We start from the raw sequence: 25,658 nt of genomic DNA, 5'->3' as shown, positions 1-25,658 counted from the left end.
ATTTTTGAAATCCGGGGTAATTAGTTCCATCAGAACAATCCCAATTATGTTCCTAATTCTCTCTGCCTTGCTGAAAGCACCGAAAGTGAACCGTGTTGGCTGTCATTATATTCCTGCTCAGAGGAGTCTTGATCACCAGTGCTGGGAATGGAGGAGGGGTTGAGGAAGGGGCCATTGCCCAGGTTGTGGGAAGCGTGCACAAGGGGACCAGGCCAGTGATAGCAGCGTGGCACAAGGGCCTGAAAGTCAAAGAGTGGCCAGTGTAGGGTGAGGAAGGGGACCAAGTTTCTGGTCATCTCCTGAGGAATTCAAGTAACATGCGTATGAGGACATTTATAACGTCGGCTCCAGAGACATCTTGGTAGCCGAATGAGGAAAATAAAGAATTTTCATCAGAGGAATTTGAGGCCTTTCAAATTATTAGGCCTGGAGAGACATTAAAATGGGACAATAAGCTGGACACAGTGGCTCACGTCTCTAATTACGGTGCTTTGGGAAGCCAAGGTGGGAGGAGCGCTTGAACCTTGGAGGTCAGGACCAGCCCAGGAAACACACAAGACCCCATCTCTGCAAAAAAGTACAAAACTTATCCAGACGTGGTGGTGCGCACTTGTAGTCCCGGCTACTCGGAAGGATGAGGTGGGAGGATTGCTTGAGCCCAAGAGGTCGAGGCTGCAGTGAGCTATGATTGCACCACTGCAGTCCAGCCTGGGTGACAGAGCAAGACCTTGTCTCAAGAAAAAGCCATCAATCACTCCTCCTTTTTAGTTATGTTTTCATCTCTTGGAACTGCTTGCTACTGCCACAAGTAGCTAAAAATTAACCTAATGATGCCATACTGAACACTATAACCCACACCCTATGGCTTAACAATGTGTAGCCATTGATGAATGTCATTTCTGTAAACCAATGAGAATTCCTGGCAGACAGCTGTGTATCAGCCCATTCCCTGTCCCTTTTGCCTTTAAAAATCCACTTGTCAGTGCTGCTAATCAGAGTGTTCATTCAGGAGAACTTGAATCTATGTTCTCGGGTTGCAGTCCTCAAGCTTGGATGCAGTTAATTCTCTACTTTTACCAGTTTTGCCTCAGCTTCTTCCTTTTAGGCCAACGTAAACTAATCCAACAAGTTCAGTTGTTGTCACATAAGTATAGTTATTATGTTTACTCAATCAGAACAAGATGTGTTATTCAACCGGCATTTCCTGCGTGTCAGGGACTGCAGGGTTCACCTATAAGGTCAGAGATGCTGCCCCCTTAGATCAACAGAGATCCGCCTGGGGTGGCTGATGTGCCCTACCTCACATAGCCAGCAGAGGGCAATGCAGTGCCAACACCTGCAACTTGGCCATTGACACCCGTAGAAAGAATCTCATGTTCAGAAGTCATTTTACCTTCTGCCTTGTCCTGGAGGAGGGCGCTCAGGCCACAGGCTCTGCGACAGCTCCCACGGCAAGACAGACTTCCAGGCAGTGCAGAGACAAAACACCTCAAAAAGAAATTAGTCCTTCTCAGGCCGGGCGCGGTGGCTCAAGCCTGTAATCCCAGCACTTTGGGAGGCCGAGACGGGCGGATCACGAGGTCAGGAGATCGAGACCATCCTGGCTAACACAGTGAAACCCCGTCTCTACTAAAAATACAAAAACTAGCTGGGCGAGGTGGCGGGCGCCTGTAATCCCAGCTACTCGGGAGGCTGAGGCAGGAGAATGGCGTAAACCCGGGAGGCGGAGCTTGCAGCGAGCTGAGATCTGGCCACTGCACTCCAGTCCGGGCGACAGAGCGAGACTCCGCCTCCAAAAAAAAGAAAAAAGAAAAAAAAAATTAGCCCTTCTCTTACTAATAGCAGCCTCCTCCATAGCCTTCAATTCTGTGTGTGTGGTTTTTTTCTCTGCCTTACCAAAGATATCCTCCTAGGAAGTGGCGGGCCCACCTGACCACACTTCCCTGGGTTGAGGTGTGAAAGAAATTAACCTGCAAGTCCCCTACTATCTGGGGCAATGGTCCGCACCTGCATCCTCAGCCTGCCCCAGAGCCTGGTGATAAACATTGGCTGGCTGGTCAATGAAGAGAAAGGCTACCCCACACTGGGTCCTGCACCCACAGGGGCATGGTGACGTCCAGTTGAAGTCTGGGGGTGCTTGGTAATCTGGAGACAGATGAGCGCACAAAAATATCAAGTCCAGCCCCTGCAGCTCGTGCTGGAGAGGCCAGGAGCAGAGCCTTTAGCACACTGCCCTGGGTGCACAGATGACACACAGCCACATCCCAGGACCCTGAAGCCTCCTTGAGGGTTCCAATTTCTCCGGGACAGCTTCAACAAAGGGACCAAGAAAGACTGAGGGAGAAATGGAAGGAGATTCACTCTCCACCCTAAGCAAATCTGTATTACAGACCCTAGAGCTTGAGAAGGTGGAAGGGAAGGAAGTTTTTGATTGGGACAAGGGTCTGTCTCGCTCTTAGCACCTAGAAGGGCATGTGGGTTCAGTAGATGCTGAATGACCCTCAATTTGGGTTGAATCTCAGAATCACAGGGAAGGCACATTGAAGAGTGCAAAGACCACATGCGTGCACCCACACCAAGGTCCCCACACACCTCCCCGCACCACTCCAAGTCACACAGCAAACTGCTAAGCAGAGCCCCTGAGCGTGGGAGTGTCCCTTAAGAGTCCACCAGGAAATAAGTCCATCTCAAGGACAGGAAACAATAATACTAGAAAGTGGCCACACTGATGTGGGGAGAGTTGGGAAGTCAGCCAGGACCCTGGGCAACCCACAAGCCAGTGAAGACCAGAGACCCAACTGCCCCTGAGCTGGGGACCTAGGCCTGCCCAAGAAGTAGTTGCTGCCAGACTCATCTGAGACAGAGGGGCCACCCTGGATTCTCCCCTCTACTATAAGGTGCAACCCAAAAGGAAGCTAAGAGACATGGAGTCTGGGAATGCCAGTATGAGGCCAGGAATGAATGCTAGGCTGACAAGCCATGGACAGAAACAACAGGACAAGCTGTCTTGAGCCCAGGTGTCCCGTTTCCCATCCCTAGGTACTTGGATCAAGATACTAGCAGTGTGGACAGTGGGTGGGAGGATTGCTGTCATGTAACTAAGCTGGTGTGGATGGTTTTGGGAAAGTGTGTGACTCTAACTTGGAAACTGTGTATATGCCTATTTAGGTTTACATTGTTTCTCAAATACCCCTCCTGTCTGCTTTATTGGTTATCAGTCATCTCTCATTGCCATTTCAAGTAGTGCATGGAATTTTTTTAATGTATCAGGAAATTAGTTTCCTGGCACTGTTGTCAGATTTCTCATTTAGTGACATGAAATCTGACTACCATTAGAATTTTAAAGTCTGAAAAATTTCCCTAGAAATAGCACAAAAATTTGGTAGAATGTTCTTGAAGAAACCCCAAATCAGGCTAACATAGTTGAAAATGCTCCAATGAAACTTCAAAAGGAAGAACATCTCCCAGATGGTTAATCCAAGATTCTCTGTCTCTTAATTGCGATCTGATTTTCTAGATTCTTGTGTAAAGTATGCTCAAAGTCCAAACAACAGGGGATTTTGGACAGTGCTTTTAATGGCCAGTGATCCCAGCAGGTCTGTGGAGGTGCAGGGCAGCACTCAGGCCTTGCTCAGTTTCTTCTTGATGAAGTAGCTCACCAGCCGCTGCGGCCTCTGCTGGTACTCGGTGAGCACATTGTGAGGGCTGCTGATCTGGTCCCCTTCCAGGCGGTTCAGGAGGGTGACACACACCACGGCCGCTGCAAAGGGAAAAGACTACATCAAGGCAAGGTGCCGGGGGTCTAATAGTTCACAGGGACGGAATGAAGGACCCATGAGCTCTGAGAAGCAGCCTCTCGCCCTCCTCAGGAAACCAGGCTGCCCATGCAGTCAGGCGGGGCCAGAGGATGCAGCGCGGGAGGGAAAGGCGCTGGTCCAGGAGCTCGGAAGGCTCCTCCTTCTCTGACACCACCCTGCCCTGTCCCTCCCTTATTCTTGTGCCTCTCCTTCTAAAAGGAATTCCCCATTCCAGGACCAGCTCAGGGCTGCAAGCACCACCTTGAAAGGCACATTTTGGGTGAGGTGACAAGGGGATTCTGCAGAGCTGTGAGTTGGCCTTCAAGCGTGGCTAGTACCTTGAGGGTAGATGAACCACAATTCAGAAAGTCAAAGCACTTTGAAAACCGAGTTTTTTATAGAGCGGGTGGCAGGCAGCCTCATGGGGCAGCAAAACCTTTCTGTCATTTTTCCTACGCAAGGACACTGAGAATCCCGCATTTTGTCATGTGACAATCAAAGGACACTGAACACAGGGCTGTGGGGACGACATGTATGTTCAGAAAGTGACTTGGGGGCAGGGGAGACAGAAGCCAGAAATGGGTACCGGGGTGCCCCAGGAGGAGGGGCCCCAGTGAGGGGCTCCAGGAGAGCAGAAATGAAGGAGGGATACTGAGGCTCATCGAGAGCCGCCTACCTTGGAGGCCGCAGGCGCTGCACATGGCGGCAAACACCGAGGACTCCATCTCAATGTTGCGGACGCCGGCTGCATAGGCTGCCTCCAGATACGCCTGCTTGTCCTTCTCCGTGTAGGAGCAGAGAGCCCCATCCAGACGGCCTTGGCCTGAGGCACACATGGAGACAGGAGAACCACATGCATGTAAGAAGCTCCTACAACACATCAGCGCCACGATGCCCAGAAGGTCACAGGGACAAGCAAGACCCATCCAGGTCCTGCCTAGGTCCACTCAAATGGGTCATTATGGCCACCATGGGAGTAATGCAACTGAGACAGCAGCTTGGCACGTAGAAATCCCAGCTCACAGTGAGAAGGCAGGATCAGGGAACGGACCAGGGTTCCCTGGCTCAAGGATGCCTCCTGGTATCCACGGCCTCACCTTCATAGAAGTCCAAGGTACACATGGTGTTCCCCACCACTGCGGTGAACTCGTTCAGCTCTGCAGAACACAGCAACAGCTCCTGCACCAGCTTCTTGTTCAGGTCCGTTTTCCGGATGACCCGCTTCCCCAGCACAATCTGCTCAAACTCTGCCTTGAAGCAGGTATCCACTGCCTGTTCTGTTATGACCACGGTACCGGGTTCCAGACCTGAGGAAAAAAGCAGACATCAAGATATGCAGGGTGTAAAACAAAAGAAAATAAAAGCGGGGCAGCCAGGGAGCACACAGCAGAGCACATAGAGGAAAAAAGCAGATCCACCCACACATCCAAACACGAAGCATCCAGTACTGTTCTCAAATACACTGTGACCCATTTTCCCATTCAACTTTTTTTTAAGCTATCAAAGTAATTAATGCATGATCATTATGGACACTATGGAAGAGAAAGGCACAAAGAAAATAGAGGGCTGGGCATGGTGGCTCACGCCTGTAATCCCAAGCACTTTGGGAGGCCAAGGCGAGTAGATCACCTGAGGTCAGGAGTTCAAGACCAGCCTGGCCAACATGGTGAGACCCCATCTCTAGTAAAAATACAAAAATTAGCCAGGCATTGTGCTGGGTATCTGTAATCCCAGCTACTTGGGAGGCTGAGGCAGGAGAATCACTGGAACCCAGGAGGCAGAGGTTGCAGTGAGCCAAGATGACGCCACTGCACTCCAGCATGGGCAAAAAGAGCAAACTCCACCTCAAAAAAAAAAAAAAAAAGAATAAAATAAAAACGGCCAGGAACCTTCGGGTACTTTGTCCCATGTTTCTTGCTTCCGTTCACTGCGATTTCCCAGTGTCGTCTGTCACTAAACCATATACCATGATGTGTTTTATTGATCCCTGTTTCATACCTTGTTAATATTTAAGATTTCAGGCAAATACTTGAAAAGTAAACCAGCAAAAGGCGGACTGGAACAGTATCATGAAGTCCCACACCCTAAACCCAGGTGAACTATGACCAACTCCTGACCTACTTGGCCTTCCTCTCAGATTGATGCATTATGAGGGTCCAGTTTCTGTGTTCTGGGCGTGCCTTCCTGGAAGTTTCCTGCTTGTAGGGACACTACTCTGCTCCTTATTCTTTATGGGATTTGACCATTGTTATGGACCAGGACTGAATGCTGGCTTCCCCCTCAAAATTCATAGGCTGGGCCGGGCGCGGTGGCTCAAGCCTGTAATCCCAGCACTTTGGGAGGCCGAGACGGGCGGATCACGAGGTCAGGAGATCGAGACCATCCTGGCTAACCGGGTGAAACCCCGTCTCTACTAAAAAATACAAAAAACTAGCCGGGCGAAGTGGCGGGCACCTGTAATCCCAGCTACTCGGGAGGCTGAGGCAGGAGAATGGCGTAAACCTGGGACACGGAGCTTGCAGTGAGCTGAGATCCGGCCACTGCACTCCAGCCTGAGCGACAGAGCAAGACTCCGCCTCAAAAAAAAAAAAAAAATTTATAGGCTGAAATCCTAACCCCAAAGGTGATGGTTTTAGGCAGCAGGGCCTGTGGGAGGTGATTAGGTCATGAGGGTGGAGCCTGTATGAGTGGGATTAATGCCCTTATAAAAGGGACCCCAGAGAGCTGCCTGCCCCTTCTGCCATGTGAGGACACAGGGAGAAAACAGAGCTCTACGAATCCGAAAGTTAGCCCTCACCAGACACCAAATTTGCTGGCTCCTTGACCTTGAACTTCGCAGCCTCCAGACTATGAGAGATCGATTCCTGTTGTTTATCAGCCACCTGGTCAATGGCATCTTGTCTATCAACCTGCAGGGACTACGATAACTATGATCCGTTTCTGATACTTATTTTAATGCAAAATCGGTTTTCCTAAACATGTGGGAGGGAACAAGAAGTCAGATCTTTTCCAGAGCTCCCAAGTCAGTCGTTTTCATGAAACATTAAAAAACACGGCTGACTGCAAAGACCTTTGCTTTGCTCCCCACATGTATCTGAACTCCTCTTTCCCTTGCTACTCCTGCAGCTGTTCTGGGCAATTCAGAGTCTCCTTGCAGCAGCTTCTCCCAGCACCGGGGCTGGAGCTAGAGGAGAGCGTGGCTGATGCCTTGGCGAACCCACAGGGCCTGGAGTGTTCAAGCTCCTTGGAATTCCAGCATCACTCACATTGGGAAGCACAGGCCCCCGCCCGTGTCAGCTGCCATCTTCACCACGTCCCCTGCACCTTCCTAGGAGCGCCTGGGACTCTTGTTCTCAGGTCTGTCCATTGCCCTGAGCTTCCCCCTGAGCAGCTGCCAACACAACCCAGATCTTGAGGTTTTTTGTCCCCACTCATTCATACTTTGGGTTTGTGAAGACAGCGCATCACCTTTTATAATCAACTATGTCCAGGGGTTTTTGGTTTTCGTCCCTAGTTGCTCTTTCCATTTTTATAGAGCAATTGAAGAAAATTCAAAATCTATACTATTCCCTCCAGAATTATCTAATCACTGTTTTAAAAATCACTCTAGAGCAAGAACTCAAGAACCATTTGCTAGAGTTTCTGGCAGAGGCCAGCATGCTATGCACAGCTGTTAGTGTCAGGTGGGCGGCACTGGAGACTAAGTCTGCAGGACCGAGACAGCTCATGGCTATTGGTGTGTTGTCCTAGGGACAATTTCACTAACCTTGGAATTACAGTCACACAAACACAGATTGTATGCTCAATCTCTCTATATAATAAAAATAAGAGACAAGATAACATATTCAAAAGATTTGGGTCTAAAGCAACTCCCCTTTCAAAGTCAGGACACTTAAATTCTAGAATTTAAATTCTAGAATTGCTGCAAATCCTAGATAGTCCAGGCCCTAGACAGCCTGGAACAAGTACACACAGGCCTAGCCAGCAGCATCAAAGCTCAACTTTCTCTAGGGCACGTGCAGGCTTCCTCCCTGAGCTCCGAACACCTGGATGGGAACAGGAATCGCTAGAACCCACTTTTTAGCAGAAAGAATGGCACAGGGTTGGAACCCCAGAAAGCGAGACCACTTATTTAAAACAAATCTGCCTAACAGACAATTCAACAACTTGTTAGCTTTTGCTTTCTCGTTAAATCTCATTCTTTCTTTGCCATCATTGTGGGGTTTTTTTGTTTGTTTGTTGTTGCTGTTGTTGTTTTTGAGATGGAGTCTCACTCTGTCGCCAGGCTGGAGTACAATGGCGCAATCTCGGCTCACTGAAACCTCAGCCTCCTGGGTTCAAGCGATTCTCCTGCCTCAGCCTCCCAAGTAGCTGCAGCTATAGACATGCACCACCACGCCCAGCTAATCTTTTGTATTTTAGTAGAAATGGGGTTTCACCATGTTGGCCAGGATGGTCTCGATCTCCTGACCTTGTGATCCACCCACCTCAGCCTCCCAAAGTGCTGTGATTACAGGTGTGAGCTGCCACCATGCCTGGCCAACCATCTTTGTTTTTTAAAACATGTTGAGGACAGGGACATTTTAAGCTAATTTAAGGACACTTATCTGAGGTTTGTACTGCACCTCTCTCTTCCCCCCTTTGATTTTGCTGTGGCTTTTCTCATAAGGTGCTTCAAATCCCTGCAGGATTAGGGAGGAGGAAAAGTAAGCAAAGGAAAGGAGAGAATGGAGAAGAAGGCAAATTAGAAAGAATAAGAGAGAACCAAGCAGACAAGAAGGCACAAATTGTGTAATCCCAAAAGGATGAGTTTCCCCCATATGCATAGTGTGGTGCCCTTCTGCTGCCTAGCTCTGGGGTGCGGGTTGGGAGAACGGGTTGGACAAAAACAACAAAACAAGCTTCTTTTCACACCTCCTGTTCACAAGCTTTCCTTGAACAAAGCCAAGAAAGGAACTCTTTGTCTCTAATCCCACACCACATAGAAGCTGCCTTGGCATGCCCCAGTCCCTCATCCATTCACAGGGCAAGAAGCCCCTCTGCAGACCTTACCTATCCCACCAGAAGTGCCAATGCGGATGATAGTGACGTTGGAGCACCGGGCATAGTACAGCAGCTTTATGAGCTCATGCAACATGATTGAGATAGAAGGAATGCCCATACCATGCTGGAACCAAGGAGAAACACCCGTGTTAAGCCAAGGTTGTGACTTTGTCAATGTTCTGGTTGACGTTTCAAGGGATGTAATTCAATCTAACATGCCCATTGTCATAGTGATGGAAGATAAACTTCTTAAATATACATTTAAGAAGTAGTCGGCCGGGCGCGGTGGCTCAAGCCTGTAATCCCAGCACTTTGGGAGGCCAAGGCGGGCGGATCACAAAGTCAGGAGATCAAGACCATCCTGGCTAACACGGTGAAACCCCGTCTCTACTAAAAAATACAAAAAACTAGCCGGGCGAGGTGGTGGGCGCCTGCAGTCCCAGCTACTCGGGAGGCTGAGGCAGGAGAATGGCGTGAACCCGGGAGGCAGAGCTTGCAGTGAGCTGAGATCTGGCCAGTGCACTCCAGCTTGGGTGACAGAGCGAGACTCCGTCTCAAAAAAAAAAAGAAAGAAAAGAAAAGAAGTAGTAACACTTTGGGAAACTTTAAAGTGTATGCAAAGCTGTCAAAGACAAAACCCCATTTGATTGACACAATTTGTCAAGTAGGTAACAGCTGAGGACCCAGGGGCTCAGCAGGGAAGCAGCAGTCTGCTATTGCCAGGTAACAAACAGCTCCTTCTAGCATTTGAATCCCTGCATAAATACCCACCCTATTCCCCCACACCCCGCCACGGGTTAAAGTTTTATCTCCTTTCTCTTTTCTCCCTACACCCTCTGCTTCAGCCAAACTAAGTAATCAGCTGGTTCCTCAGCCCACTGGACACAGGATGCCTTGCTGATCTTATACTTCTGCCTGTGCCTTTTCCTCTCTTTGGGGTCTCTGCATACCTCCTTCTCCTGCTCTCCTCTTCAGAGCACTCCCCCTAGTGTCACATTTTCTGTGATGCCTCTCCCCGGATGGCCTCAGCACTTTCCAGGGGCTGTTCCTGTGGCAGAGCCATACAGTGGAGGCATCCCTGCTAGACTCGGTCACAGAGCCTTACACACAGGAAAGGCTTGCCCAGATTATCAGCAACTGAATAATGCCTTGGTTCCCCGATGTGTTCTAGCTGGTTGACATAGCTACAGTCCTCAGCTGACTGGAGAGGTAGGGGTGCATGTCTCAGCAAAAGGGGTTCCCTTTCCTTACTCTGCAGCTGTTCATTTATATTGCTCCTGACAAAGAAAATCAAAACTGAAAAATGAAAAGACTTCTGTGGTAGAAACTGGAGATTTCTGTGTTCACCATGCTCATTGCTTAAATCAAAATGTGTTTTGAAGTAACTCACTGTGAGGTGGCAGAGGGGATTAGAGGCCTGATACTTTGAGGCTCTCCTTCCATCCTGGCTCCAGGCAGGGCACCCCCTACTGTCCCTCCTCTATACCCCAAGCACTCTAACTCCCTGCACCTGCCACCCTCACACTGTGTAGACACACAGCTGTGTATTTGCATTTGTGTACTTAGTCTCCCCTGGAGACTGAGCCTCAAGGGCAATAGCCTGGGTTCAATAATCTCTGAATCCCAGCTACTGTGGGCTTACCCTGCTCTCAGCCATTTACAGTAAACAGGTGTGAGGGGACCAGCTGTCTGTGTGTGCAGAGGGCTGGGGCACAGGGGCTTGCAGAGCCTAGAGACTGAGCACAAGGGAGGGCAGGTACTCACACTGACAGACAGCACCGGTCCTACTTTATACATGGCATAGCGGTCAGTTCCCGCACAGATGTTGGGATAGTCTCTACCTGGGCAGTCAAGGCCCAGCTCTGCACCAACGCACCTGATGAAGGCTTTCATCCGGGAGGGGCTTCCGCCAACACACACAAACTGCAGCCAGAGAAGAGAGACCCCTATTAGTGCACTGTCTATAGCAGAGGTCCTCAAGTGGGGCCCCTAGACCAGCAACATCAGTATCACCAAGGAACTTGCTAAAAATATAAGTTCACTGGCCTCACCAGGACCTGCTGAATCTAAGGGGCCCAGTAATCTGCTTTAACAAGCCTCCCTGGTGAGTGCTCAGGGTGGGTGGCCAAGCATCAAAAGGCAGTCAGCTCCACAAACGCAGGAATCCAGACCCTTGCTCTCTCTGAAGAGATAATTCCAGGTCCTTTGCATCCTCAGCCTCCCTCAGTCATGTAGAAGGCAGCTTGTGGAGACAGCCTGGGTTTGAAACAGAGGGAGCAGCTCCTCACTGTCCCTCTGTGTTACCAGGGCCCCACAAAATGGGCTACTGATCACTCTCTCACCTGGTTACCTGAGTGCCAAATGGCCAATGCTTGGGAAGAGCCAGCCGAAGCCTAGAAGAGGCTCAGGAAGTGATAGCTATTCTGGGTGGGTCTCTCTCAGAGAAGTAAAACCTTTAATTTGCAGAACGTCATGTAAGAAAATGTTGGTTTTGAAAAAAAATTGTTTTACGTGAGTAAGTTTTTAAAGAGTTTGAAGATGGCTGAGGCACGGTGGCTCACACCTATAATCCTAGCACTTTGGGAGTGGGCAGGCAGATCACCTGAGGTCAGGAGATCCAGACCAGCCTGCCCAACATGGTGAAACCCCATCTCTACTAAAAAATACAAAAATTAGCTGGGCATGGTGTCATGTGCCTATAATCCCAACTACTCGGGAGGCTGAGGCAGGAGAATTGCTTGAACCCGGGAAGGGGAGGTTGCAGTGAGCTGAGAGCACACCACTGTATTCCAGCCTGGGCAGTGAGAGTCCAGCTCAAAAAATTTAAAAAAAAAAAAAAAGATAAAAGAAAATACTTATTCTCTAAACATAAAAAAGAAATTTCCATAGCCGGGAATAAAAATCACTGTGGATTAACTTAATAGGATGAATGAAAATTTAATGAATTAAAAGCACATGGAAAGTTGTCCACAACTAGAAACCAACACTATCAAAGAACAGGATGATTGATAAGACATAACACCATTGTTTAATTATGATCCCATGTAGCAGCATTGGATTCCAGGGTCCTGGCATATTTTGATTTTTAATTCTATATGTCAGTTCATCTTTACCCATTAGACATTTCAAAGTCCTATGTTAAGATAAATAAGAACTAAGCAACTTAAGACTTTGTAGAAAAAATTAACTGGAAGCTGCATGAAGCAAAAGAAGACATTAAAGGCAATTAACAGAATATCAATATGTATCTTATATTACAAACAAGATACAATGACCTTTATTTACTATCCTTTGCTTCCCTAGGAAATTTTTACATCTTTCTCTTCTCTCAATGAAGCATTAGGAAGTTTATTTTATATATTGTTTCAAATACACAGGCATGCCCCATGTAACGATGTTTTGGTAAGCAAGGAATCACATATACACAATGGTGGTCCCAGAAAATTATATAATACCATGATTTTACTGTAGCTTTTCTATGTTTGGATATGTATGGATACACAGATGCTTATCACTGTGTTACAACTGTCTCCAGTATTCAGGACACTCACATGCTATAGAGGTTTATAGCCTAGGGGCATATGGCCGAGGCAAGTAGTAGGCTCTACCACCTAGGTTTGTGTGGTTACGCTCTATGTTGTCCACACAACGATGAAAAGACCTAAGGCTGCATTTCTCAGACCATATTTCCAGTGTTAAGCAATGCAAGACTGCTCTAAATTTGCAAGAGGTGAATTAGGGAACAATTTGGCACTACTTAGGAAAGTTTTACTTGGTGGTTCACATATTTGAAAGTTAAAAATTTGCAAAAATTTGGTAAACATTATGTCTGCATAAACCTGTTAGCTGTGGCCTCTCCAGCATTTGTGGGTTGGTCTACCTGTGTAATATAGGGGGAGGTTGATCTGAAGACAAATTCCAAGGTGTCAACACCTGGCCTCTTACCTTCACATCTCCAAACAAGGCTGGGAAATTGTGTCTGCTAGTGGTGAGATTGAAATGATAGAGAATATCTTCTTTCATTTTTGCTATGTTTGGATTTAAAAGTCTGACGGGGCAATCACTGTTAAAAAACAAGAAAGTGGAAGGCTTATAGAACATCAGTGCCCATTATCACAGAAATGCCCTATGTCACACACGAGGCTCATGGTGGGAGAGGCTCATGGTGGGAGAAGGATAGGGCCAACCCTGGAAATAAGACAACCCTAACATTGCCAAGGTCCCCACTTGCCTCCCCTCTGTTCTTCCCCCTTCTCCTTCCTTTTAACCCCTGTTGCTCTCTCTCACGGCTCTGTTTGGAGGGCAATAGGGATGAAATCAGAAGAGCACACAAAAGTACACAGTTGGAAATGTTCAATCTACCCATACAAGCAGTAGGGAGTATAGCCAGTTGCTCCTCTAATCAAGTTCATTCAATGTATAAACTTGACTTTATTTTAAAACTACTATGTTTACCATAGGAAATATGAACAGAAATAAAAACAAACTCTAATCCTACCTCCCAGAGATAACTTTTCCAATCTGCATACCTTCAATTTGTTTTTGTTCTGTTTTGTTTGTTACACTAGCTACGTCTACTCAGTACAATATCCAACAGGAGTGACACGATAAGACATCTGTTTATCTGCTAGAAAATGTACATGTGGCTTATGCTGGTCTAGAGCAAGCATCAGCAAGCTTTTCTTCATAAAAGGCCAGGCAATAAATACGTGTGGTTTTGTAGGCTGCATGGTTTCTGCTACTTCTCAAGTCCACCATAGGCATGTGAAAGCAACTACAGATAGCCACAAATGAGTGAGTGTGGCTGTGTTCCAATAAAACCTTCCTTACAAAACAAATGTATGCCGGGCGTGGTGGCTCAAGCCTGTAATCCCAGCACTTTGGGAGGCTGAGACGGGCGGATCACGAGGTCAGGAGATCGAGACCATCCTGGCGAACACGGTGAAACCCCGTCTCTACTAAAAATACAAAAACTAGCCGGGCGAGGCGGCGGGCGCCTGTAGTCCCAGCTACTCGGGAGGCTGAGGCAGGAGAATGGCGTAAACCCGGGAGGCGGAGCTTGCAGTGAGCTGAGATCCAGCCACTGCACTCCAGTCCGGGCGACAGAGCGAGACTCCGCCTCAAAAAAAAAAAAAAAAAAAAAAAAAAAAACAAATGCTCCAGGTCTAGATGAGTCCATCTCAGGCCTGTCAAAGTCTCCTAGAGCCAGCCTCAAACATACCTCCTTCAACAATGTATGCCTTCCGAGTCCTAGAGATGGGCGGGCTCCCTTACAGGAAACCGAGGCAGACATGGGACCCTGATGTCAGAGCAATTGGGGACCTCTTTTTCTTCCTTCTGAGTCTGACTTTCTGCCCTGAACCCCCTGGTCATGTCTCCTCCTCAATCTAACTCATGAGAAAAGAAAAAGATACAAGAGAGGCAGGGTCTCAGCTGCCACGGATTTGGAAAATAACTGTGACATAAGGGATGTAGCCCCCTCACAGACATTGTCCATTCTCTCCCCACACGATGCTTGCTGCACCTTATCTATATTCTAACACTGATATACACAATTAATGTCATAACTTTACCTCCAGCAACAAAAACTTCTGAAGGCCATGACCACATCTTATTTATCTCTGAATCCCACGGAACACACCGCAGACAAGCAAAACAAGGTTGAGATGGACCCATCCTGTTTTATTTATTTTATCATTTTATCAAATCCCTATTTCTATCTGGCACTCATCAACAGCAGACACCCAGGCTGCAAACACACTGATGGCCTACACCTGACCACTTCCTCCTTTCATGCCCGTCAAATGTTCCTTCCTGTCAATTCCCCTAGAGTGGGGCCCAGGTGGGCTCACATCTGAACATTTCCAAAAGGCTGATACAGAAAACGTAAGTACAAAAGGTTATACACAGAGACGGGGAGATCTTTGTATAAAGGGGCAGGGGTCTAGGTGACGGTGTCCTGTAAGGGCAGGCAGAGACTGTGCTAACTACACCAGCGAATCTGCTGAAAACCCTGCTCAGGAAGGCACAGCAGCCTGCCTGAAGCACAGAGCCACACCCACCTGCCCCTAAGCCCACCTCTTCCTAACAAGCTGTGGGGCAGTCTCCAGAATCAGGGTTCATTCTACTCTGGGATGTGGGGCAAGGCCATTTTTCAAGGGACCAAATCCAGAATCACGTGTGGTAAGGACCATCCTTGAACTTTTCTCAGAAAGCCTTTTTGATCTCCAGGCCAATCTGAAATTCTGACAATCCGCACACCCCCCAGTATTTTAGGATCCTTTAGTGACAACTATTTTTCATGTAGGTAACATTTGCATTCTCCTTCTTCAGGATGTTAGGAATACACAGAGTACAACATAGAAGGGCTAAGAGTCATGCTTCAAAATAACAAAACAGGATGTGATTAAGCACTGTGTCACATATTTCAAAATAAAATACTTGTCTTTTCTCCTTGATTCTGAGAAATGAAGAAGAAGGAAATACGGTGTAACTGTTAAGACAGGCAATGATTTTAAAACATGAAAATGTGGCCAGGTGCAGTGGCTCACTGCTGTAATCCCAGTACTATAGGAGGCCAACACGGGTGGATCACTTGAGCCCAGGAGTTCGAGACCAGCCCGGGGAACATGGTGAAACCCTGACTCTACAGAAAATGCAAAAATTAGCCAGGCATGGTGGCATGCACCTGTAGTCCCAGCTCCCTGGGAGGCTGATGTGGGAGGATCACCTGAGCCCAAGAGGTTGAGGCTGCAGCGAGACATGATCACACCACTACACTCCAGCCTGGGTAACAGAGTAAGACTCTGTCTAAAAATACAAATAAATAAAAATAAAAAAAGGAAATTTAACATGTGCCATAATGAACCAGTAGATGCCTCAATTTATGTTTTGAAGGATTTTAAAAGAACAAGTCAGAGACATACTACTTGGAAAAAAATATTTCTCTAGTCTGCACATAATTTCAAGTGACTTTATTCTGCTTTATTCTATCACTTTATTCATCTAGCACATATTCATTGAGCATCTACTATGTAAAAGAAATATGTGAGAGGAAAGAAATGAAAACTGTCTGGGCGCAGTGGCTCGTGCCTGTAATCCCAGCAATTTGGGAGGCTGAGGTGGGCAGATCACTTGAGCCCAGGAGTTTGAGATCAGCTTGGACAACACAGTGAAACCCCGTCTCTATGAAAAATACAAAAATTAGCCAGGTGTGGTGGTGCATGCCTGTAGTCCCAGCAACTCAGGAGGCTGAGGTGAGAGGATCACTTGAGCCCAGGAGGCAGAGGTTGCAGTGAGCTGAGATCATAACACAGCACTCCAGCCTGGGTAAGAGGGCGAAACCCTGTCTCAACAAAAGAAAAAAAGGAGTTCGGGCGTGGTGGCTCACGCCTGTAATCCCAGCACTTTGGGAGGCCCAGGCAGGCAGATCACAAGGTCAGGAGATCAAGACCACCCTGGCTAACACTGTGAAACCCTGTCTCTACTAAAAATACAAAAAATTAGCCAGGGGTGGTGGCAGGCGCCTGTAGTCTCAGCTATTTGGGAGGCTGAGGCAGGGGAATGGTGTGACCCGGGAGGCGGAGCTTGCCGTGAGCCCAGATCACGCCACTGCACTCCAGCCTGGGTGATACAGCAAGACTCTGTCTCAAAAAAAAAAAAAGAAAAAAAAGAAAGAAATGAAAACTGGCTTCTGATTCCAGGAGTTTATCAGCAGGGAAAAGAAAGCAGGATCAACCTTTATATAAACTTGCCCAAGTAGCTTAGGACAGGCACATGTGGAGACAAGAAGAGAATGAGACGTGGTAGACACAGGGGCCTGGGGTGTCTGGGGAAGGGGCAGAGGGAGGGCTCCAGAAAATGCTGGCTGAATCTCGCACCAGTCAAGCATCCTATGCTGAGTGTACTGAACATAAAGATGAGTACGATCCAGTTCCACTCATGGAAGGCTTTTGACTTGGGGTAGAAATGAAATTATTAATAGCTAGCACATATCAATTCATTTACCATTCTCAGTATAAACTAAGTACCATCAGTAACCCCATTCAAAGTCCAAGGTCACATCCTTCCTAAGAGGCTGTACCCCTGAGCTCTACACCTGACTGCCTTTCAGCAAGTGGAACACGTTAGCAAATAGCTGATGATAAAACAAGGGAGGGTAAAATAATTACTAAAGAGAGGGAAGGGGAGGAAGCCCGCGTTGAGTTGCTTGGCACTTGGTGTGCCGGCCGTTTTCTCCAGCCTTCATTTCCACCACTCCCCTCCACCCCCACCAGCCTCCTGCTGGGCCTCAACCTCAAGCCATGAGCAGGAGGAGGGAAGAGGAGAGCTCCAGAAACTGGGGACAAGGCATTTTTGGCTGTCAATGACTGAAAGTACCAGGAATACTATTAGTTCAATTAAAAAATAGTCACTGAGGCAGGGCACAGTGGCTCACGCCTGTAATCCCAGCACTTTGGGAGACTGAGGTGGGTGGATCACTTGAGGTCAGGAGTTCGAGACCAGCCTGGCCAACATGGTGAAACCCCATCTCTACTAAAAATACAAAATTTGCCAAGCGTGCTGGCTTGCACCTGTAATCCCAGCTACCTGGGAGGCGGAGGCACCAGAATCACTTGAAACCGGGAAGGTTGCAGTGAGCCGAGACTGCACCACTAACTGCACTCTAGCCTGGGCAACAAGAACAAAACTCAGTCTCAAAAAAAAAAATTACTGCAGGGAATGTCCACAGGCACCAGAAACTCCAAAATGGACACCAGGACTTCTGGGGAATGGAGGAGGAGAGGGGTCTTGTCCATATGGAATTATGACCTGGGTATGCAGCTGTCACATGCAAGACTTCAGAGAGGTCTCAGGGAAGTTACAGAGGAACAAAGGACCAGGAGTCCACAGTAAGGATGGCCAGAGGTCACCACAATCCTGGGTGATGCCAAGGTCAGAGGCCACCAGGACTGGGGAGAGGCCATGGCGGCAGGACAGAAGGCCTGCCCAGGTAACCCCAGCAGAGGTGGGAGACAATTGGGGGGGGTGAGAAAATAAGAATAATCAGCGGATTACAGTTCACATAGGAATCAGAATGAAGACAAGAAATATTTGCTTTTCTAGCAATGCCTAAACACAAGCGGTGTCATGCAAAGCATACCAGAAGTATGACAAACTGCAAAGAAATAAGAAGGCATTTAAGATTCAGAACCAAGTCAGAGCTGAGTGATAAGCAGGGGATTTTGGTTAAGAAAAGTGGCACACAGAGGAAAAACCTACTAGACAGAGATTTGAGCAGGGACTTGCCTGGTTTTCTGAAACAACATGTCCTAAGAATCAAGAGCTGAGGCCCCAGCGCCCAATCCCAGAGTTTTTAACCATCTAACTTACAAATGTCCTGAGTCATTAATCCCTCCAGGCCTCAGTCTCTTTCACAAGCATCAAATGTGTTAATATATGTCAAGTCCTTAGAAAAATGTGTGGCACACGTATGCTCTATAAACAACCCAACCCAACCCAACCCAACCCAACTGGAATGAAATGGAGTCTTACTTGTGACTTTCAGGTTCCTCTGCATTGGCTCCTGTGGCTGCCATTCTGTCAACTGAGGCAAGACCCTAAGGAAAAAAAATCACAGAATGGAGTGAATCCACTCAGTAGAAACCAAGGTTGTGCAGAGCCCCACTAATATGTAGAAAGTCAGTGCAATGAAGTGGAATTCCTTACACACCTGACGTAAGTGTGTGAACTGTGTGAGAAATAGAGAGGAGAATGTGTATGTGTGTTTATCGCGTTGCTAGTTTCAGAGAAGAGGTGGTGAAAATGTGCCAATAGTCTACGTGGACAGGCACCTCACATATCCAGAGAACCTGTCTCCTTTATGCCTGTAAACCCAGCACTATGGGAGGCCGAGGCAGGTGGAGGTCAGGAGTTCAAGACCAGCCTGTCCAATATAGTGAAACACAGTCTCTACTAAAAATACAAAAATTAGCCAGGTGTGGTAGCAGGTGCCGGTAATCCCAGCTACTCTCAGGAGGCTGAGGCAGGAGAACCACTTGAACCAGGGAGGCAGAGGTTGCAGAGTGAGACTTCATCTCAAAAAACAAAACAAAACAAAAACCTGTCCCTTATTCCCAATTTCCCAGCCCAGCCAGTCAAGACTCACTGACCCAACACACCACACCTCTCTGCCTCCCTTTTCTTTTTTCAAGAGATGGAGTCACCCAGGCTGGAGTGCAGTGGTGCCATCTCAGCTCACTGCAACCTCCGCCTCCTGGGTTCAAGCAATTCTTCTGCCTCAGCCTCCCGAGTAGCTCAGACTACAGACACCCACCACCACATTCAGCTACTTTTTGTATTTTTAGTAGAGATGGGGTTTCACCATGTTGGCCTGGCTGTTCTTGAACTGCTGACCTCAGGTAATCCACCCACCTTGGCCTCCCAAAGCGCTGGGATTACAGGTGTGAGCCACCGTGCCCAGCCTCTGCCTCACTTTTCTAGAATCTCAGATGCTCTTCTCTAGCTTTCAAGGACAGCCAGGGGAGTGGGAGGAATTGGGTCAAAGGTGAGGAAAAGGTACCAGCTCCAGGCGGGGCAGTAGGGACAGGGGACCACCACAGGAGGCAGAGGGACTAAGGTTGACCTGAGTCAACCCACAGCCCCGCCTCCACTGCAAAGCCCCATGAAGGAAAACGTGGCGTACCTGCAGTTATTCTAGTAGGGCTCATTAGTCAGAAATCCCCAAGACCACTTCTCTGTGTGGAGAAGGGCAGGGTTTTGCCAGAGCTCTTAGAAGGAGGGTGAGACTCACGTTTTGAACTCAGTTAATAAAGCAACAAATCCCTGAATGCCCTGTAATGGCCAGGCCCCCAACTCCCCGGAAAGCCTTGCAGAGTGGACAGAATTCATGGCGAGAGGAGAGTGAAGCACTGAGTCTACGGGATGATCCAAGGCTCATAAAGATACCAGTAGGAGTTGTGAAGTGAAGCCGCTTTCCTGAGGTCAAGCCAGTTGTTTCCAGGACGTGGTTCTCACCTTCATAACTCAGCAGTCTCTTGTCACCAAGCTAAAACCCAAAAGGTCCCTTTTTGGACAATGGGATTTATTATTACCATAATATAGTGATCATTCCCAGCAAATCTTGAATGCCAGGGAAAATTACACTTGTTGGGTGTGGAGCAAAAATGTTCCCTCCAGTTGCTGCCTTAAATCTCTCCACCAGCCTTTCATTTTCCCTTAGCATTTACACAACACTTCTTTGGAAAGCCTACTGCAGTACAGCTAAGGAGAGCTAAGAAGGGGAATAAGGTGTGGTGTTGCTGATTTGTTTTTTTTTAATTCAACACTTTATTTTTCATGTTTTAGAAACAGGGGCCATGCACGGTGGCCCACGCCCCTAATCCCAGCACTTTGGGAGGCCAAGCCTGGCAGATCACTTGAGGTCAGGAGTTCAAGACCAGCCTGGCCAACATGGTGAAACTCCATCTCTACTAAAAATGCAAAAAAAGTTGCTGGGTGTGGTGGCACACGCCTGGAATCCCAGCTACTCAGGAGGCTGAGGCAGGAGAATCGCTTGAACCCAGGAGACAAAGGTTGCAGTGAGTCAAGATCATGCCACTGTACTCCAGCCTGGTGAAAGAGCAAGACTGCCAAAAAAAAAGAAAGAAAGAAAGAAAGAAAGAGAAAGAAAGAAAGAAACAGGGTTTCACTCTGTTACCCAGGCTGGAGTGGAGTGGTGCAATCACAGCCTGGTGAAAGAGCAAGACTGTCAAAAAAAAAAAAAAGAAAGAAAGAAAGAAAGAAAGAAAAGAAAGAAAAGAAAGAAAGAAAGAAAGAAAGAGAAAGAAAGAAAGAAAGAAAGAAAGAAAGAAAGAAAGAAAGAAAGAAAGAAAGAAAGAAAGAAAGAAACAGGGTTTCACTCTGTTACCCAGGATGGAGTGGAGTGGTGCAATCACAGCTCGCTGCCGCCTCAAATCACTGGGCTCAAGTCATCCTCCCACCTCAGCCTCCAAGTAGCTGGAATTATAGGCATGAGTCACAACACCAGTGTAAAGGGTATGAGTTTTAAAAGAGGTATCACGCCTTGGTCCCCGGTTCACCAGGGGCCAAAGGAAGGACAGTGTAGGGATGAAGCTTCATGAATAGGCAGAGCTACCTCTCCCTACATGTGTGGAAGGAAGAGGGAGGAGCCAGAGCAGTGCTTCTCATCAAAAGGCCCTACAAGAGGATCCTGGGGCGATGGCATCTGGTCATGATTTCAGACTTTCTTCAGGATCCATTAAGCAGACCTACTCACTGAGGGAAAAAGTAGGGTTTAGGGTCAGGCAGAGTCCTGGTCCCCAGGGCCAGTTCCTGTTGGGCAGGAGCATTCCCTCGTAAGAGCGGCTCCTCTGAAGAACATGCCCTCTTACAACCTCCCCCAAAACTCTGTCCCCTCCAGGCTGCTATTTTTGTCTTTAGGGGTAGGGAGCTAATGAGAGGGAGCAGCCCCCCAGTGAACTGCGCAGGGGAAGAGCTAAGAAGTGAGCTCCCTTGGGCTAACAGCTGAGAACATCCCACTGAATCCGAGACTGCTGAGTGGCTCCTGGAAAGCTCTCCAGAGAGAATCCAACCCCGTTTGTAGAAAAGGAAACCCAACCAAAGACAGAACTTCCTGTCTGGCCTTGCAGAGTAAGAGGATGTTTCTCTCTAGGCTCGGTTGCTTTTCTTTACTCTGAACCAGAGAAACCAAGGCCACATCAGCAGAGAAATCAGCTCCCTTGTCCAGTCATTGCCTTCGACTGGCTCCTTCCTAGTGGGCTCCAGGGCCTGCCTCACTCTCTCTTTCCCCTTGCAATCTTAGTACCTGTAGCATCCCCCCTCCTGGGTGTGAGAGACCCAAGAGCTACCTTCTGTCCACTTTTCAGTCCTGCACTCAGGGAAGCTCTATTTAACCACACCCACGACGGCAGAGAAAGTTGCAGATGTCTGCAGTGCTCCAGTTGAAAAGACCCTGGTTTTGAGGAAGATGTCAGACTGGGCTGATTTTAGAAAACCATTCTCCTAACATTGTACCACAATGTTCTCCAACTTCTGTAAGGACATGAAATTCAGTTTCTCAACAAGTCTTCTCTCACCGCTCTAGAAAGTCATGCTCTTCACTCCCCTCCCCACATAACAGGAGAGTTTTGCTGGTTTTACCTGGGCTGCAAATTCTACCTCCCAAGGAAATCCTAAACCTGGCTCAGGATTTGGCTCCCTGAGGAGAAGCCTTTTCAGTGATCACCTGGTTCCCCTACCTATTACCAGCCAGATCCAGCTTACTAAAAAAAAAAAAATGAAGATGTTTTTACTTTTTTTTTTTTTTACTTTTAACCCATTAAACTCAAATCAGATTGGTAAGTTACTTGCATAAATAGCTTAGTTTGTAAACATTTAAAATACTTTCTTGAATGAACATATTTCAAACGCAAATGTGTGTGAGAGAGAGAGAAGAAGGAAGAAGAATGTTTGGTGTTTATCTTTAGGGAAGAGGAAAACCTAGTTTCTGTTATATATTTGATTTTTGGTTTTTGGGTCTTGTTTTGTTTTTTTACAATAAGTTTGCATTAATTTTATGATAAGTAAGGTCAACAAAAGTCCACTTTGACAAAAAGCCCATGTAAAGAAAAACTAATTTGTCCTTCTTAAATGAAACATGAATGCCCACCAGTGCTGTAAGTATTGGAACCAAGAATAAAATGTGTGCTTGATAAACCTGTGCTGAATTAAAACGGTCTGCGGTGATGAGGTTTAATGCAGAGGACCAGAAGGTCTGGGTGGCCTCTGAAGAAAGAAATAATGTAAGAGTGGCTGAGAATTGGGGAAAGCTTGGGCCAAAATGCAGATGGCAAACAAACTGAAAGGCGGAAGAGACAAAAAGGCCTGCCCTGGGAATGGCTCAGCAGAGATTGTAAAAACCCAGAGTAAGACATTCTGTCTGTTCAAGGAAGTCACAAAGTTTTTGAAAGACCCGCGGTTACAGCCAATGAATGGAACCACTGGTCTTTTCAACCCAGAAGACCCCAGGAAAGTAGAAAATGAGCCAAGGAAAGGCCAGGCAGGGGACGTTGGGGAAAGGAAACAGCAGGGATGGAGAATCAGAGACGGAAGTGCAGAGACAAGTCACCCAGGCGCCTGGAAACTGCCTCTATGGCCTTCACGGGAAACGGCCTCTTTCTACCCCGGATCCCAGACTGTGCTTCTTTGAAACTGACCGTCAGAGAACAGCGGCTGGAGGCGGACAGACGTCTGCAGTGGGAGGCCCTCCAGGCGTTCCAGCCAGGGGCAGGAAGACTGCCGGCGAGTCACCCGCGACCGCGAGTCACCTCACCAAGCCCTGAACTGGGACAGGAGTCGAGAAGTGTCGACGAGCTGCGGAGTTCCTTGCTTCTCTTGGCCCTGTCAGGTCCAAGAACAGGTTGCCATATAAAAGAATCGTAAAGCAAACCCCTTCTCCATGCAAATTATGTCATATAACGCATATGAGTGTAAAGTTTCTCTGCGGAGCTGCCAGATAACTCGATGCCAATATTTTATGTGGTAACATTTTGTTAAATGTTGACTCGATGGACACTTGACTCCATCTTAACACTCGCGTAACAATTATCCTCCAAATGAAATTTTACCCCCTCTCCCTTTAAAAGGCGGTGGGGACCAAAACATCACTTGGTCACTGAAGTCACCGATTCCTTCCTCTTATCTGGGGCTCCCAGCACAGTTTTAGGAGTTCCCGCACTCCCCGCCGGGTTTGGGCTGCGAGAAGCGCCCGCCAGCGCCCTGCGGGACCTGACTCTGCCGACTCTGCCGACTCTGCCGGCTCTGCCGGCTCTGCCTCCACCCTCGCAGCGCCTCGGCCTGGTGGGCTCCCCGCCCGGAGCCCCGTGCGCTCGGTCGCCGGGACGTGGCAGCGGAGGGCACGGGGTGGATCCGAGGAAGCGCATCCCGCCCGCGCGCTTCCCCCCACCCATGCCCACCTGCCCCGCACACATCGGCCCCAGAACCTCCCGGCCGCGCGCACGCCTCCCCGCGCAGCCGTCCCGGGTTGTTCTCTGCTCCTTCTCGCAGCTGACAGCCAAGGTGCGCCTGAGCCTCGGTCACCGCCGCTACAGGTAAGTGGTCAAGTCACCAAGGCAGGGGACTGGCCAAGCTCCTGGGAAGAGAGAACGGCGGGAGCCGGGCCGCGGCGAACTCACCGCTCGGTCTGCGCAGAGACCCGCTACACCCGCTGCGCCATCCTCGCACGGCGACACCGGCGACAAACAGTATGCTCCAGGGCAGGTCGAAGGGGCAGCTCTCGGGAGGCTCGCGGACGACGGGGCGAGGGTCTGTGCGCCGCAGCACTCGAATGAAGGAACCACTTGCTAGGTGAATCTCACAGGGAGTCTGCGAGCGCCCCGCCCTACCCTGGGGTTACCGCTTGGCTCAGGCCCCGCCTGCCCTGGGCCGGCGGACTCAGCTGACCGCACCCTGGGCCACCCACTGACAAGCCCCGCCCGCCCCCACCTTCCTCCGCTCCTCCGGCCCTGCCCACCCCCACCACCCCCACCTCCCACCCTCTTCCCGCCTAGGTTCCGGGAGCCTCCGCCCTCAATTGCTTCTACCCTCTGCGGAGCAGTTGGGCAATTGTCAAAAACCAGCAGCCAGTTCTGTTACTCATTAAACCGCCCCTACTATAGTGGAAATCTCCTTACCCACGTGATCCTAGCCTGGGGCGGAGGAAACCCGGCTAGAAGCGGCTCTAGGAGGAACCCAAGGTCACGCCGCCAGGCAGGATCCCGGGTCTGTCTGTCTGGAGGTGGCCCCGCGGCTGGGGCCAGCGGAGACAGATGCCAGCGTGGGACCAGCCCTGGCCCGGTGGTCGGGGATGTGGAGCTGGCACTGTCACCGTGTGTACCCTCTATCTCTCTGGACGGCCTCCGCTTCCCCCGCTGAGAGTTTCTCTGGAACCTTCCTGATCCTGGGAGTTCCCCAGCTGGGGCAAAGCCAGGAGCTCGCCCGAGGAAGGGAAGTGACTCATTCATTTAGAGTCGCAGCTAAGTGGCAGAACTACCTCACACCGGCGTTGCACTCTGACCCCCAGCGGCCAGACCCGCCTCTCCCCGGCGGGTGCTCACTCTTCGTCTAAGACGTCTTTCCTGGTCCTCTCCCTGCTTCCCGAACGCGCACGCTGGTGAGAGCACAGAGCCTGGGAAAGAAGACGACCTAGCGGCCCAGGCAGCCCAGCACATCTGTTACTTGCTTCCTAAAGGGAACTCCAGTTCCTGAGAAAACATGGGGTTGGACCAGGAGTGGTGGAACAAGGAAGAAATGAAGGGTTTCATTGAAAATGAAAGTACATCCAGGCTCGGTGGCCCACACCTGTAATCCCAGCACTTTGGGAGGCCGAGGCGGGTGGATTACGAAGTCAGGAGCTCAAGACCAGCCTGACCAAGATAGTGAAACCACGTCTCTACTAAAAGTACAAAAAAAAAAAAAAAAAAAAAAAAAAAAAGCCAGGCACAGTGGCAGGTGCCTGTAATTCCAGCTACTTGGGAGGCCGAAGCAGGAGAATCACTTGAACCTGCACGGCAGAGGTTGCAGTGAGCTGACATCATGCCACTGCATTCCTCCTTGGGTGACAGAGTGAGACACCATCTCAAAAAAAAGTAAATGCAAGTACACTCCACAGTGTGGGAGCAGGCCTGAGCACAGGGGCTCAAAGACCCCATTCCAGAATTTTTGGGAGTTTCAATATCCTCTGCTTGGGGTACATGCTTTGTAAATGAAAGAGATGACGCAAAGTTACAAAGTCATTTACTTGGCCTACGCAGAGGCTGT

At 48.8% G+C, this 25,658-nt stretch overlaps 2 protein-coding genes across 5 annotated transcripts in view; one reads left to right on the top strand and one right to left on the bottom strand.

The window, feature by feature from the left end:
- Positions 1–3,556: 3,556 nt before the first annotated feature.
- UPP1 (uridine phosphorylase 1) lies at positions 3,557–24,793 on the bottom strand. 4 transcript variants are annotated; one of them, XM_033194223.1, is made up of 10 exons: positions 24,533–24,793; positions 24,035–24,181; positions 23,057–23,240; positions 18,375–18,439; positions 12,786–12,903; positions 10,605–10,763; positions 8,850–8,964; positions 4,895–5,104; positions 4,474–4,620; positions 3,557–3,760 (listed from the first exon to the last, which is right to left on the bottom strand). In XM_033194223.1, exons 4-10 carry the CDS (start codon positions 18,416–18,418, stop codon positions 3,621–3,623), a joined length of 933 nt encoding a protein of 310 aa, XP_033050114.1. In that variant the 5' UTR covers positions 18,419–18,439; positions 23,057–23,240; positions 24,035–24,181; positions 24,533–24,793; the 3' UTR covers positions 3,557–3,620. The 4 variants fall into 4 exon arrangements, with proteins under 4 accessions (XP_033050114.1, XP_033050113.1, XP_033050115.1 ...); XM_033194222.1 differs by lacking the exon at positions 24,533–24,793 and having other exon boundaries at positions 24,035–24,307; XM_033194224.1 differs by lacking the exon at positions 24,533–24,793 and having other exon boundaries at positions 10,717–10,763; positions 24,035–24,278.
- SUN3 (Sad1 and UNC84 domain containing 3) overlaps positions 23,667–25,658 on the top strand; it is a 101,010-nt gene continuing 99,018 nt past the window's right edge. The window contains exon 1 of the mRNA XM_033194216.1: positions 23,667–23,950. Coding sequence (XP_033050107.1) covers positions 23,808–23,950 — 143 coding nt within the window. The 5' untranslated portion in view covers positions 23,667–23,807. The remainder of the gene's footprint in view (positions 23,951–25,658) is intronic.

The sequence above is a fragment of the Trachypithecus francoisi genome, unplaced genomic scaffold (genome assembly GCF_009764315.1).
Source record: "Trachypithecus francoisi isolate TF-2019V2 unplaced genomic scaffold, Tfra_2.0 Lachesis_group4, whole genome shotgun sequence".
NCBI lineage: Eukaryota > Metazoa > Chordata > Mammalia > Primates > Cercopithecidae > Trachypithecus > Trachypithecus francoisi.
Note: the sequence above shows the minus strand (reverse complement) of the source record. Positions and strands in the feature narration are given on the sequence as shown.

What these genes read in the sequence shown, in the direction of transcription:
- UPP1 (XM_033194223.1), bottom strand. Translation starts at nt 18,418, where the DNA reads ATGGCAGCCACAGGAGCCAATGCAGAGGAACCTGAAAGTCACAA. An exon ending in CCTTGTTTGGAGATGTGAAG is followed by an intron (nt 10,764 to 12,785) that starts GTAAGAGGCCAG and finishes CTCTGGCTGCAG; the next exon opens with TTTGTGTGTGTTGGCGGAAG. An exon ending in TACCTTGGACTTCTATGAAG is followed by an intron (nt 4,621 to 4,894) that starts GTGAGGCCGTGG and finishes TGTGTGCCTCAG; the next exon opens with GCCAAGGCCGTCTGGATGGG.